The sequence below is a fragment of the Panthera tigris genome, chromosome D4 (assembly GCF_018350195.1).
Source record: "Panthera tigris isolate Pti1 chromosome D4, P.tigris_Pti1_mat1.1, whole genome shotgun sequence".
In the NCBI taxonomy this organism is placed as follows: domain Eukaryota; kingdom Metazoa; phylum Chordata; class Mammalia; order Carnivora; family Felidae; genus Panthera; species Panthera tigris.
The window spans coordinates 91666164-91680885 of NC_056672.1; the positions used below are offsets into that span (position 1 = coordinate 91666164).

General features: G+C 66.3%; 1 protein-coding gene across 1 annotated transcript; it reads left to right on the forward strand.

The window, feature by feature from the left end:
- The first annotated feature begins 2012 nt into the window (after window positions 1–2012).
- On the forward strand, window positions 2013–14656 carry AGPAT2 (1-acylglycerol-3-phosphate O-acyltransferase 2). Its single transcript, XM_042963919.1, has 6 exons — window positions 2013–2228; window positions 9985–10118; window positions 10531–10706; window positions 11394–11489; window positions 13036–13108; window positions 13939–14656. The coding sequence occupies exons 1-6, from the start codon at window positions 2047–2049 to the stop codon at window positions 14112–14114; spliced, it is 837 nt and encodes a 278-aa protein (XP_042819853.1). The 5' UTR covers window positions 2013–2046; the 3' UTR covers window positions 14115–14656.
- Window positions 14657–14722: the final 66 nt, after the last annotated feature.

Consider the following 14722-nt stretch of genomic DNA (forward strand, 5'->3'; position numbering starts at 1 on the left):
ACCCAGCAGGGACCAGGGCAGACTCATGGCCGGGTCACCTGGGCCGCCACGGGAACTCGGGGCACTTGGCAAGTCAAACCAGAGTGTCCCTGCTCTGGCCATGCTCTGGGGAGGAACCTGAGGGGAGCCCTGCCAGTCCCCACCTACGTGGGAATCACTGATTTTAGAGAACATCTCTTTTCTCAGCATCTCCACCAACCCAGAAGATTCTCTGGGGTTTCACTTTCTGGAAACAAAAAGGTTTTGTTAGCTTTCCAAATAGGACGTTACAGGACTGAGTATGTCTTTCAGCCCCACCCCCACCCCCGGCAGACCTCTCGCCAGCCCCCGCCCCGCTTCCCCTTTCCTATCCGAGGAAGAGCCTTTTCTTTTCTTGCGATGCTTCCCCAGGATGAGACTGGGAAGAAGGTGAAAGTGGGCACCAGCCTCTGTGTCTCGATGAGGACCTGGCACTGGGTCCGGAACCACCACCCCTGGGAGCCGGAAGAAGACGACGGGGCAGCCCCCCCGCGCCCCCCCTCCCCCCCCAGCACGTGGTAGCCTCCGGGCAGCAGGTGTGGGACACAGCGGCCGGGACCAGTCTCCCTCCCTGTCACTTCCTGGCTGGGCGACCCCTACCTCTGGGAGGCTGTTTTCCACCTGTAAGATGGGGATGCACTTGCCCCGGAGCGCCGGCTCCCTGCCCCACCCCTGGATGCAGGGGACCCTTTCCCACCCAGCTGTGTCCTCTCCTCCTGTCCTGGTGCCGTCTGCCCAGGGGGAGGTGAGTCTTCCAGCCTGTGGACACAGGGAGACGCCAGCCGGGCTGTGGACACTGACACGAAGTGGTGGCCCCTCAGACTGGGAACGAGACGGAACCAGGATTCTCTCCCAGGTACTGACAGGTATAAGGCGGCTGAAATGCTAGGGCCACCTGGGAATGGGCCACCGCACCCACACAGGGAACCCCACCTCCCTTGGAGCCAGAGCTCCCCATTCATCCTAAGAGCGAAGCTTTCGTATTTTGAGCGAAAACAGGCCAGTTTGGGGGGTGGGTGCCAGGAGACTGTGTCGGTGGCAGGTTGCCTCAGCATCTGAAACACCCAAGGGACCTCTAAGATTGTTCTCCGTGCCCTTGCCAGGCATACGAGTGCGTTCCGGAAATTGCAGGAGACACAGCACCCTGGCCACCCAGGACAGAAGCACGGGAAGGAGACGTGGCCTTACAACCTCAGCCTGCTCTGTGGGACCTGTTGGCCACCGCAGCGGTCATCTGGGCGCCCAGGCGGGGCCCCTCCCTCTACCCCGAGCGAACGCTAAGGGCACCGATGCCGCCAGGCTGGCTGATCGCTGAGCTGATGTGAACGCAGTCGCCTGATATCTGCTCCTGGCGGCGCACCAACAGTGGGTGAGCGGTGACACACTGTTCCTGGCACGCAAAGCAGACACCCCCCCCAGCCCCGCCCAGAAACCCGCCCCATCCCTACGGCCTCCGCGGTGCGCCCACCAGGCCCGTAGAAAGAGAACGCCCGACGGCCGGCCAGCCGGGTCTCCCTGCAACTGCCAGAGGGGACCCGAAGGCGCAGATGGCCCAGGCGGCCGTTAGTCACTGGGGCGCGGTTGTTCGGCTACCGGGCCGCCAGGGCCGTGGCGTCCTTGGGTCGCCTTTGGAGCTCCGGTTCCGGGCTAAGGGGCAGCGGGGATGTGGGGGGACACGAGGAGGGGCGGGGCGGCCGGCAGAGCGGGGGTGGGGTGGGGGCCGGGCGGCGGTGTCGGGGTCCAGGCCACCCGGCTGCGCGGCTGCGGGGCTGGGACGGGGGCCGCGCCGCCCGGAGCCGCGCGACCCGGGGGAGTGTGACGGGACGGGGCGGGGCGGGGCGGGGCGGGACGGGGCGGGCGCGCCTCACCTAGCCGCTTCCTGGGCGCGCTCGCTGCCCTCTCCGCCCCGCCCCTGCGCCCTCGCAATAAGAGGCGCGGGCGCGGCGGGAGCCCGCCAGCTGCCGCCAGCCCGCAGGTCGCCTTCGCGCAGGGGGGCCGAGGCGGGCGCCGTCGGGGCGCGGCGGGGCCATGGGGCTCTGGCCGTGGCTGACGGGGGCTCTGCTGCTGCTGCTGCTGCTGGTGCAGCTGAGCCGCTCGGCCCGGTTCTACGCCAAGGTCTCCCTGTACTGCGCGCTCTGCGTGTCGGGGTCCACCCTGGCCGCGGTCATCTGCCTGCTGCGGCACGGCGGCCGGACGGTGGAGAACTTGAGGCAAGGGGGCCGGGGGCTCGGGGGCCGGGGAGGGGGGCTCGGGGACAGCCCCGGGTGGGGCGGAGAGCCGGCCGCCGCCCGCTTCCGCTTCCCTAACTTTCTTCTCTCCTGTCCCTCCTTCCTGCCCCGCCCGCGCCTCTCGGGGCTCCCCGGCGGGCGCGCGGGGGCGCGGGGGGCCCCGCGTCACAACGTCGCCGCGCCCGGGAGCCCTCCCCAGCCCCCCCCTCCCCCCGCGCCCGGGGGCGGCCGCCTCGGAGGTCTGGGTCTCCCGCGCCGCCGCGTCCTTCCGCCCCGCCAAGGGCCCGCGGGACGCGCGGGACGCGCCGGGGGGCGGCGGGGGGCGGCGGGGGGCCGAGCGGCTCCGGGCGCGGAAGGACGCCGGGCCCGCTGGGAGCGGCGCGCTCCTGCTTCACCCGCGGGCTGCGGGGCCGGCCCCGGGGTGGGCTTCGCCGGAGCGCCGTGGAGTCTGCGGCGCCCCTGTCCCCTCCGCACCTCCTCCTGCCTCCGCCCCCTGAACGCACCTGTGCTCCGACACCTCCCCTGCGTTCCCTTCTTCTAAGGTGCGAGGCTCCCTGGTGGGAAGGAAGGGTAGCTTGGGCCCCGGGGTCCGGCCTCAAGCCTGGGGAAGGAAGGGAGTGGCGCCTGGAACTTTTCTCTGGACAACTCTGGGAGCCGGGCGGTGCTGCTGCGGGCTGGCGGGGTGGGGTGGGGAGGGGAGGTCAGGTGGGGGCCTCTCCGGGCCAGAGGCTAAGGGGGGGCAAGGCTGCCTGAGCAGGGGCGTCCTCCTGCCCTGTGGGATCCCAGGCGTGGCTTTTGCTACCATTTCTGTCCGTGGCTTTTGCAACAGCCTCTTGGCTGTGACCTGCCGTGAGGATATTTGGTCTCTGAGGTCCCTGCCCCCTGTGTGGTTACAGGGCAGTTGGTGAGGGTTGCTGGCTTGCTCCCACCTCTGTCCTTGTCCATCCAGGCTGCCGGGGCCGGCCCACACTTTGTGGGTCCTCAGGCCCTGTCTTTCGGGGGTGGTGGCTTCTCGTGGTACCCGGAGTAGGCGAGGACTGGGACTGGAGGGCGCTCAGTGGGTCTCTGGTCCCCCGCCCACCACCACCAGAGCCCAGACAGGCGTCCACGGGAGTGCAGACCCCAGGGACAGCCCGGGGGTGGCCCTTCCGGGCCGTCTTCCCTCGTGGGGAGGGAAGGGCAGGGCCTCCTTTGGGGGTGGGTTCCCAAAGCTGGGCCCCCACCACTCCAGGGCAGGGGTGCCTGAGGCTGCAAATGCCTGTGACGGCCCGGCCCCTTGCAGGGGCCTCCACTGGGCACAGGAGGAGAGGTGTGGGTTCAGGGACCCACGGGCCGGGGGGCTTCTTGGAGGTGGTGCTGCCTGGCAAGAGCCGGGCCAGGGGATGGCACCTCTGGTTCTGAGGCGGGGGGAGCCCCGGGCCGAGCTGTCCCGGGGCAAGGGGGGGGGGGCAGGCGGGAGAGCTGGGCCCAGAGCAGGTTTTCAGAAGCGACAGGAGGCAGGGAGGTGGCCCTCCCCTCCCCCCACCTTGTGTCATCAGGTGGCCTCTTTAGAAGCAGCTTTCTTGTCTTTTAAAAGGACTGACTCAGACTTCAAAGCTGCCTCCCAGGAGTCACATCAGAAGCCACCAGTCTCCTTTCTGACTTGGTGACTGGACCTGGCAGGCTGGTCACACTAGGACTGGGCCTGCCCTTGGCCCCGCCCCCCCGGCTTGGGTCTGCTCTCCTTAGTCCCAGTGGCCTGAGATTCTGGCCCACTCGGGTGTCCTCCTCAGGACTGTAGAGGCTCTGATGGTGGGGGGGGGGGCTTCCTGCTGCCCTCCCCTCCCTAGGGCAGCCCCGGATCCAGGCTCTGCGCGGGGGGGGGGGGGGGCACCCCAGGATACTGCCAGGTAACGGCAGGTGCTGTGTTCTCCCCAGGGAGAGACCACAGCCTCCTTCCCCTGGATGGTCAGGTCCCACAGGGGTGGGTCACAGGGATGTGAGCCCCTGGCAATAGTGGGGGCACTGGTGGGGCATGCTGTGAGGAGTTCCCCGAAGGGGCGGGGTGGGGGGGTTGCCCCAGGACGGGACCCGGGAGGATGGAGCGGGGGTGCCAGAGGGACGGAGCGCACAGGCTCCTTGCCCCCTCACCGCAGGCCCCCGTGGGGCTGGGACATGCCGCGTCTTCACTCACCAGCTTGTCCTGGACCCCTGAGCACCCTGGGTGCCTGGCTGCTCTGCTCTCCAGCCCCGCCCTGACTTCTGGAAGAGGCCACCTTGCCTGAGGCCACAGCCTCTACTCCCGTCTCCCGTGGGCTGCTGTACCTCCACTGTGGGGACGGGCGTTATCCTGTGCCTCACTTAACTGCTGAGGAGTCCGGGGTGTGACCGACACCCGCAGGTATAAGGCCTGCACAGTGCGGGGGGGCGGGGGAGGTGGCCGCCCAGGGTCCCGGAGTTAGACATGGCGGAACTGGGGTGCCGACCCGCTGGGAATGACTCCCAAGAGCGTGTTTTGTCTTTTCCCTCCGTGCCCACCCAGCTCTGCGGGGCTGGATGCCAGGCTCTGGGCGCTGGAGCCCTGGGGGGGACGGGGGGGGGGGGCAGCCCTGCTCTGCCAAGGAGCTCCCCAGGGAACCTTTGCCTGTTGGACTCAAGTTCACAGGGTGCGGGGAACAGTGATGGGAACAGAAGAGCTGAGGAGACCCCGGCCCGGCTGGGGGCTGAGACTAAGAACTCCTCCCAGGCCGATTGTGCCCTGTTGGCTGGGGTGGGTGGAGTTATTAGGTCGTCTTCCCCATTCTGGGAGGAGAGGCCCTTAATACACCCATTTGACAGAGAGAAAAATAAAGCTTTTCTGTGCCACCTGTGTGAGAAGTAGGTTCCACCGCAGGGTCAGGAGATCCTGGTAAGAGCCGCTTAACCAAGAGGCTTTACTCTTTTGTGCATCGAGGGAGACCAGAGCCAGGCCGCCCAGGTCCACGGAAATCTTCCGGCCCCTCCGGCCCGTGGCTCCGCCGTTCTCGGGGTCCGGGATGCCGCTGCTGTGGCAGGGCCGCTGGGGGTTGGCCCGCGTGCTTCTGCGTCCATCCGAACTGTCAGGACCCAGGTGGCATAGCTCTTAGCTTCGAGGAGGTGGGGGGTGGGGGCAGCGAGGCACGGTTTGTGCAGCCGATGCGTTGTTTCGGCCGGAGAACGGGGGCTTATTGATGCCAGTCAGGGTTTGAACCCAGAACAGCCCAGCCTCTTAGCCAGCCACTCGGTGGTCCTGCAGGGGTGCACGGAGGGGGGCACGGTGCAGTCAGGAACTCATGTGGCACATGGGCGCTGGCCGGGGGTCCTAGTGTTGCAGGAAGGTCTGCCTTTGTTTTTCTTGGGGTAGGACGGCCAGGGGCAGTGTCCTTCCCTGGATGTGCTGCTCGGAGCCCTGGAGACCCTGCCTGGGGACTAAGAGCTTGCCGGCCCCCCCTCCTTCCAGCCCCCTGGTGTGCACCCCATTCCCACACAGCCCCTCCTAACACCTCTGGGCGTCCTGCTGCACAGGCTGGAAACCCCACCCCACCCGGCCCCTGTCCCCTCCTTGTGCTCCGACACGTCGCACACGTGGAAAACATTCCTGCCCTGCCAGGTGGCCTCTCTGGAGCCTCCTGTCCCCTGAGCAGATCGATGGCTCCATGCTGCCTTCCTGGCAGGGCTGTCCCCCAGATGAACCCTCCGAGACCTTGCTCTCGGGGTGGCGGCGGGGGGGGGGGTGGCGACGGGCGCAAACCCAGAGGGTTAGGCTGCGGGCTGGTGCACCTCCCGCCCCCAAGTCCGGGGCTGGGGGCAGAGGTCAGCAGGCGGCCTGGGGCTGGCCTTGAACTTCCTTCCAGCTGCTGGAGCACAGTGCTGGCTGGCTGGGGCGGGGGGGGCGCGGGGGGCAGGGGGAGGCTGTCACTCTCATCCCCTTTGGATTCTTACCTGCTTGCAACACCACATTTCACTTTTCAGTTGCTCCCAGGGTCGCAGCCTCCTGGGCTCAAGGTCCACACCCTTCCCCTTTCACAGGCAGACGTGAATACTTAGTGAGGTCAGGTGCATCGCCCAAAGTCATGGCCAGAGAAGGGAGCCAGGATCCGGATCTGCCTCACCTAGAGCTTGCGAAGGCCCCACGTGTCCTCAGGCTAAGTGCAGAAGGTCTGAGGAGCCTGGGCTCCCCTGGGGCACTGGACGGATCTGTGGCGTCCTAGTGCTCAGAGGTTCTAGGTGGTTCTGGGTTGGGTAGAGGGCTCCTGAGAAAGATCCAGGAAGGGCCAGGACAGCCCATCTATCTGCCCGACGAACCATCCTGCTCCCGGGGGCCACGCGCCATGAGGTGGAAAGATGGCACCTGTCACCCACCTGGCAGCGGGCACCCACCAGGCCACCTGGGCTCCACCTGGGGAGGTGGGGTCATGGAGTTGGGGGCTAGGGATGGAGAACAGCCCCCAGAGCTGTGCGGCCGAGTCCCCGAGGCCAGCACCGGGGACACCTGGCTCCCAAGAGGGCGGCCCCCCTACGCTCTGCGGCTGGCTGCCGGAAGGGCCCAGTGGGGCTGGGCTCAGGACAATGGCGGCTGCTTTGGGCTGGCCGAGTGGGGACAGCGTCACTTCTGCCTGGGTGGTGTCTACAGAGCCTCAGGGAGGGGAGGGAGGCCTCACAGCAGCTTCTGGAATTCGGTCTTGCAATCCCGAGTCTTCACCCCCCCCTCCCGCTTGCCCTTTGCCTGGCGTCTTCTGCTTGTTTTCCGAAAACCGGGTTAAGAGTGGGTTCCGGCCCACCTGGTGTCCCTGCGGTGTGACCTTGGGCAGGCGGCTTCACTGCTGAGCCTGGACTCCCTCCTCCGTGGGGTGGACGTCCCGGGCGTGCCCACCTCGTGGGGCTACTGTCTGAGCCGAACGTGAGGGTTCCCATCAGGCCCTTGGCACAGTGCTTGGCACGTGCGAGGCGTGGGGGAGGGGCGTGCCCACCTGCCACTGCTCTCCGGGGGTGGGGGGAGCCCCGCTTTCTGTACCTGGAGGCGCGCGGGGGGCACCCGGAAGCGTCCTCGCTTTGCTTCCTTCACGTTGAGATACTCTTAAAACGTTCACCTCGCTCACCGCTTTTACGGAAAACCTTGGAACGCGACGTGACGTGACGTCAGGAGAGGGAGAGGTGGGGGCGCGCTGCCTCCAGAGACTATGCTGTGTCCCCGGGGACGCACCGGTGCCTCCTCCAATCCCAGCGTGCACCTTGCTTTGGCAGCCTGCCCGGGTCACGGCAGCTGTCGTGGTGCGTGTGTGTGTGTGTGTGCGCGCGCGCGCCCAGCACGCTGCCTGAGGTCTGCACACGATATTCCCTGCAGTTCTGGAAAAACCAGTCCGCAGCCAATGCCTTCCAGTAGATACAAAAAGAAATCCTGGCAGAAAAGGGAGAGAAGTCCTGGAGACAGGCAGACACCGGGGACGGCCACATCTCAGTGGGGGTGTGTCATTGCTACCGAGCTGGACGTTTAAGAACGACTAAGGTGATGAGTTTTATGTCACGTGTATTTTACCTCTATTTTTAAAGAGAGGGAGACAGAGAGATACAAAGGGAGACAGAAGCGGGCGAGTGGCTCTACCAGAGAGAACGCCGTGCACTTGCAGGTGTGGCCCGAGACCCTGTGCGGCGGTGGGAGGTGCCCCGAGTGAGTGGGGGTCTCCCTGGCTGCCCTGCCCAGCGCCCCGCGAATCCACCTCTCCCTGGGGCGGGGGACACCTGGACGGCTGCCGTTTTCTGATTCGGACCACCCTGGAGGGGCGCAGGGCCGGCCTCAGGATCCGATCCCGGGAGAGGCACCCGACTTCCTGGTGGCAATTTCCCATTGCCGGGCAATGCCGACCTGCCCTCCAGGCCTGGCTGTGCCGGCTGCCCGAGGGCTGATGCCGATTCCCCTCTAGATGCAGCCAGGGTTCTGGTTCCCATGTGCTTCGCTCTGACCGCTGGTGAAACGGAGGCTTTTGCCTGTTTACTGGCCATTTCCATCGTTCCTCTTTGCGAAGCACCTGCTCGTGACCCCTCCTTGTCCCCTCGGTCCTCACAGTGACCGAGAAGTGGTCTTTGTAGATGAGAAACTGGGGCCCGTGGAAGGCCAGCAGCTGGCTAGCGCAGCCCCGGAGCGGGAAGGGATGTACGGGCAGGCGTGGCCTGAGCTGGCCGAGGCTGGCAGGTCCGGGGAGGGAGGTGGCCTAATCACCTCGCCCAGCAGCCCCACGTTAGCTGCTGCGCCTCCCTGGGGCTCAGTGTCCCCCTCTGCAACACGGGGCAGCTGGGTGAGACACAGCTTGCAGACGCACGGCCAGCCCTGAAGCCTCAGCTCACAGGGGGCCCCGGAGGAGTCAGACCCACAGACACAGGGAGTGGGAGGGAGCGGGGGGAGGGGAGGGTCCGTGTTCAGTGGGACAGAGTTGGGTCTGGAGGGTGAGGTTGTCCTGGGATGTGAATGTGCACGATGCCGCTGGGCTGTGTGTGCTTAACGGCAGTTGAGACAGTACATTTTAGGTCATGTGTGTTTTACGACGATTTGAGTCCAGCGCTGAGTCTCTGCTCTCCTGACAGCCATCCCTGGGCCTTGGGCGGTTACTTCACCCTTCTGTATAAAGCGGGAAATCCCTCCCTTCCCATCAAGACCATGGACGGCCTCCGCTAACTCAGGGGCTGGAGGGCGCCCGAACCTTCGGGGAGAAGGAGACACTTCTGGGTTAGGAACCCTTGGGTCCGTGGGGGCACATGTTTAGTCGCCTGCCCCCCCCCACCCCCGCAGGGGATGGGAAAGACCCAGGGGCCCTGCAAGGAGTTGACATGACACTGAGCCTCACGCCTTGGGCTCCGTCACCCCCAGGACCCCTGATGGGTCCCTTCCGGGGTACGAGCAAAGCGTCCCAGGCCACTCTGCCTCCCTGTGTTCTCCAAGGCCCGCCAGCACCTGCAGACACATCCCCACAGACATACCCACTCACACCCGCCACATGCTGCTTGGAGGCGGCCCCTGAGGGTCCCCGATGCTCCAGAGCAGCTACCCGCGGGGGCGGGGGCGGGGGCGGGTGGTGTCCCAGGCCTGGGTGCGTCCTGGCTCCCTTCCTCTCTCGCCTGTGCCCTCGGGAAGTTTTTAATGTTTATTTACCTTCCAGAGAGAAAGAGAGAGAGAGAGACAGAGTGTGAGCAGGGGAGGGGCAGAGAGAGGGAGACACAGAATCTGAAGCCGCCTCCAGGCTCTGAGCTGTTGGCACAGAGCCCGACGCGGGCCTCGAACCCACGAACCGCGAGATTGCGACCTGAGCCGAAGTCGGACGCTTAACCGACTGAGCCGCCCAGGCACCCCTATAATTATTATTTTTTAAATTTTATAAGTAATCTCTACACCCAACGTGGGGCTCGAACCCACAACCCTGAGATCAAGAGGGGCACGTTCTGCCGACTGAGCCAGCCAGGCGCCCCTCCACGTTGGGTTTTTAGTCGCTGACACAGCCAGGAACCAGACCCAGGCTGGCCCTGGGGGCTCTCAGCCTCCAGCCTCCTTCCAGCTGAGTCCCCCACTTGGCTGAGCAAGCAGGGGTGTCGGGGTGAGGGCGGGGTCACACGGGCAGGTCCCTGGAAAGCAGATGTGGAAGTGGGCGCCCTCCCCTTTGCCAGACAGAGGGCAAGCCGGGGCTCCGTCTGCCGTGGGGATCTCGGGGCCCCTGCCAGCGGGGCCCTGCTCAATGATGCCGTCTCTCTCTAGCATCATCAGTTGGTTTGTCCGGACCTTCAAGTACATGTTCGGCCTTCGCTTTGACATAAAGGGCCGCCAGAAGCTGGAGGTGGACCACCCGTGTGTCATCATTTCTAACCACCAGAGCATCCTGGACATGATGGGTAAGGCGGGGCCGCGGAGGGGCTGGTGGGAGAGCTGGCCCTTCCCAGCTGCAGGCCCAGCCCGGGACCCTGCCCCGGTCTCTGTGGGGGAGATGCTTCAGGGAGGTAGAGCCCGGGCCCGGATGAGCCGGCGGGCGAGGGGATGCGGACCCGGGCCAGCGGGACCCGTGCCTCCCTGCAGCCACACAAAACTGCATGTGCCTGACGCTGCGCATGGGGCGCTGACGGCTGGGAGTGCCGCTTCGCTCCCTCCCTTTGCAGGCGGGAGGCAGGGGTGGCTAGTGGGAAGGCACGATGGGCCCGGGCCTGTTGGTGGTCGAGGCACGGGGCCGGCGCTCTCCTCCTTGGGAAAGATGGCTGCCAGGCTCTGAGCACGGCCTCCACCTGCCTGGTGTCCCATGGCCACCTGCAGGCCTTATGGAGGCCCTACCCAAGCGCTGCGTGCAGATTGCCAAGCGGGAGCTGCTCTTCACGGGGCCTGTGGGCCTGATCATGTACCTCGGGGGTGTCTTCTTCATCAACCGGCAGCGCTCCAGGACCGCCATGACCGTGATGGCCGACGTGGGCGAGCGCATGGTCAGGGAGAATGTGAGTGTGGGCGGGGTGGCCGCCGGGGACAAGTGCGTGGTCAGGGACAGAGTGAGTGTGGGCTTGATGGCCGCAGGGGGCAAGTGCGTGGTCAGGGACAGAGTGAATGTGGGCGTGATGGCCACCGGGAACAACTGCGTGGTCAGGGACAGAGTGAGTGTGGGCTTGATGGCCGCCGGGGACAAGTGCGTGGTCAGGGACAGAGTGAGTGTGGGCGTGATGGCCGCCGGGGACAAGTGCGTGGTCAGGGACAGAGTGAGTGTGGGCGTGATGGCCGCCGGGGACAAGTGCGTGGTCAGGGACAGAGTGAGTGTGGGCTTGATGGCCGCCGGGGACAAGTGCGTGGTCAGGGACAGAGTGAGTGTGGGCGTGATGGCCGCCGTGGACAAGTGCGTGGTCAGGGACAGAGTGAGTGTGGGCATGATGGCTCCCGTGGACAAGTGCGTGGTCAGGGACAGAGTGAGTGTGGGCGTGATGGCTCCCGTGGACAAGTGCGTGGTCAGGGACAGTGTGAACGTGGGGCTCGGGCCTGCTCGGCACCGCACAGGCTGCCACGTTGTCGTGCAGAACGGCCCGTCGGGAGCAGTGCCTACGCGTTAGCGGCGGTGGTCTCGGCCGAGGAGCGGGGCTCCTTTGGAGGGGATGGGCTGTGAGGTTCCGCTCCAGCCGCCCCTCTCTCCCCTGCAGCTCAAGGTGTGGGTCTACCCTGAGGGCACGAGGAACGACAACGGGGACCTGCTACCTTTCAAGAAGGGTGCCTTCTACCTGGCGATCCAGGCCCAGGTACGCCAGGGCAGCGCCCTCTCTGGGGAGGGGGGCAGGGAAGCGGGTCCCGGTCGGCTTCAGGCGGAAGGCGACTGCCTGGCCACCACCCCTCGGCACCTGCTTCCTGACCCGTGACGGAGGGCATTTCTTCGGGCCTCTTCACCCACTCTGAGCACTAGGGCTGGTGGCTGATCGGGTCCAGTGGGCAGTGGGACTCACGCTTGTCACCGGGGCGCCCGTGCCTGGAGCTCCAGCACCCCCGGGTTGGAGCTGGCCAGGCGAGGGGCCCCCGCAGGGAGGCCGGGGTCGGCGTAGAAGGCAGAGGCGGCGGGCCTGTTTGCTGAGCGCCCGGGAAGGCCGAGTGCTCGTTGGGTCCTGCAGAACCGCTGGCTGGAGTGGGATTTTGGGGGCACCAGCGGGTCCAGAGGGGCAGGGCTGGGCAGAGCCAGAGGCGGCCCTGGAGAGAGCGAGCTGCGAGCTCTGCGCTGGGCCGTTGTGCTCTGCCCCGAGGTGCAGTTTGTCTGAGAGGGGCTTTGGGGTGATGCCGGGAGAACTGGGGGCGCATCTGTCGGCAGGGCAGGGTCTCCTGGTGGGGAACAGGCACCCTGTCCCACGCCCTGTTGGAGGGTGTTTGTGTAGGGGAAAGTCATCGTCTGGGGTCAGGGGAAGGGTGTTCGTGTAGGCGAAAGTCATCGTCTGGGGTCAGGGGAAGGGGCTGTCCTCCTGCCCAGTTGGGGTCTGGGAGGTGGCCGGGTAGGGGTCTGCTCTCCTGATCTCCACCTGTGCCGGCTGGCCTCTGGCGCCCCCTGGTGTCTGGCCCCGAGCACGGCTCGCAGGGGCTCCCAGCTCACACCCCGGATGCGCTGGGTGCATGGGGCCGAGGGGCCCGGAGCGCGGCAATGCCTCAGCAAGGCTCTTTCAAGCCCTGGACCTGCGGCCCCTCCAGCTGGGAGGTGGAAGGCACCCCTGCCACATGCCTGGGGCCGATGTCACTTCCCTGGGCTGGTGGCATGGGAGAGAGGGGTGGTGAGAGAGGGGACACTGAGGTGTGGCAGAGCTGGGGGGAAGACGGCCTCAGCCAGGAGGTTGGGCATCTTCCCCTGTCCTCTCCCCTGGTTAGAGCTGCACCGGGATGGGGGAGGGGTGGGCCCAAAGACCTCAGTAACCTCCTGCTAAACTGGACAGGACCCTGACTCCCCCCCCCCCACCCCTCCCCTGGGCCATCAGGACCGTAGGGGGCACCGATGTGTATCATAAGGACGTGTGCCAGCCCAGGAGGCTTCCTGGTGGAAAGGAATGCTTGAGTGAAGATATGTGGGATGCGTTTACGGAACTCTGGGCCACCCAGGGCGCGAAAGGTGTCCCCCGCCCAGGGGTCAGTATGCAGAAGGGCCCTGAGGCAGGTCAGCACGTCTGTCCTGCGGCCATGGCACTCCCAGGACCTCCTCAGGCCGAAGGCAAGCGGGTGGCCAGGCAGGACTCCCCAGTGGCTCATTCTTGGGGCTCCGGGTGGGCGGGGGTGGGCTCCTGTGTGTCCTCAGGCACCGTGGCTTCCTGTCCACAGGTGCCTATCATCCCCGTGGTTTACTCCAGCTTCTCCTCCTTCTACGACTACAAGACGAAGTTCTTCACCTCAGGTAGTGGGCCCCCCCCCCCCTCCACCGGTCCCCACACTCGGGCATAGCACCCTCGGCCGTAGGACACCCAGAACCCCAGTGGGATAGTTCCTGTCTCTGGGAGATTCCTCTAGGCCAGACCCTGCCCCTCCGTGATCATGTGGTGAGTGGAGAAGGCAGGTGGGAATCTGGAATCCCAGCCACGAGCTGAGGTGGGCAGTAGTGGGCCCATTTCCCAGATGAGGACACGGAGGCTGGCAGAGGGTGGGGTAGGAGCCCGAGTTCACACACACAGGCCCAGGCTGGGCAGCGGCCTCCCAGGTACCCCTGCGCCCACCAGCCAGGGAACTCGGGGCCGCTACCCTTCCTTCCAGACCCTAAGTGTGGGCACCCGGTGCCTGGGTGGGAGGGTGGGGCCAAAGGTTGAAGGGCAGTGGGGGGAGGAGCCTTGCTGTGTCCCGCCCCCAGATGTGAGACTCCCAACCACCTAAACCATCACGGGGGATGAGAGCGCGATGGCGGGTGTGGGTGCCCGGGAGGGCGCAGAAGTGTTCAGCTTGGCGGGGCTGGTAGGGGCGCCTAGAGCCGTCAGAACCTGCAGAGCGCGTACCTTGGAGCTTTGGTTGTGTCACTTATTCTCCATTAAAAACCAACCATCTGAGACCAGGGTGTCCAGGAAAGAACCCAGCCTGGTGGGGCCTTGGGAGGCTCCAGGGAAGGCCAGTGGGCGGCCGAGGAGCAGGAGGAAGGGGGCGCGGGCGGCGCGGGAGCCAAGAGAGGCCGCGACACGGGCGCCCGGACAACAGGCGCTGGCGGGGGCCCCCAGGCCACTGATGCCCTCCCCCCAACAGGAACGATCAGGGTGGAGGTGCTGGATGCCGTCCCCACCAGTGGCCTCACCGTCGCTGATGTCCCCAAGCTTATGGATAGCTGCCACCAGGCCATGAGGACCACCTTCCTCCGCATCTCCAAGACACCCCAGGAGAACGGGGCCACTGCAGGGCCTGGTTCCCAGCCCGCCCAGTAGCCGAAGCGGGGAAGGACCTGGGTGCAGGACGGGGCCGACCGGGGGCAGGGCCTGACCGGAGAATGGACCGAGGGACCTCCTCCCCTGCCCCAGCTGCTAAATGTCACTGTGTCCTGCTCCTACGGGGTTCTCCCAGCTTTGGTTTGGCCCCGGATGCAGGCCACTGCTTCCTGCAACGGGCCTCGGATCCAGGCCTCCGATGTCCCCCAGGAGAGTCAGCTGGACCCTCCTCACGGAGCCCACCCTTGGGCCTCCCGGAGGATCTGGGAGCAGGCCTGGGCCCAGACGGGCTGGCGGCCGCAGGGTGGATGGCCGGCGCTGAGACACTTTACCCTCCTGCCTGGGCCTGCGGGGTGCAGAAGCGGGGTGCAGGGCGGGCCCTCCGGGAGAAACGGGACTCTAGGTGGGGGCCAGACGCCCGGTCCTGTGCAACCAGGGCCTCACGGAGAGCCAGAAAGCAGAGGTCCTTGCTCCACTGGCCTTGGGGAGCAGGGCGGCCGCGCGGGCACCGCATTCCGTTTTTTATAAAAGAACTCTCGCAAGCGCCTGGTGACTTGTGATCACTCGGGGGGCGGGCGGGACGCCACAGCCCTCGGCTCCCGTGCGCC

Bases quoted from the DNA above. Each gene is read 5' to 3' on its own strand.
- AGPAT2 (XM_042963919.1), top strand. From the start codon at position 2,047: ATGGGGCTCTGGCCGTGGCTGACGGGGGCTCTGCTGCTGCTGCTGCTG. The intron at 11,490-13,035 runs GTACGCCAGGGC...TCCTGTCCACAG, and splicing joins ACCTGGCGATCCAGGCCCAG to GTGCCTATCATCCCCGTGGT. The intron at 13,109-13,938 runs GTAGTGGGCCCC...TCCCCCCAACAG, and splicing joins GACGAAGTTCTTCACCTCAG to GAACGATCAGGGTGGAGGTG.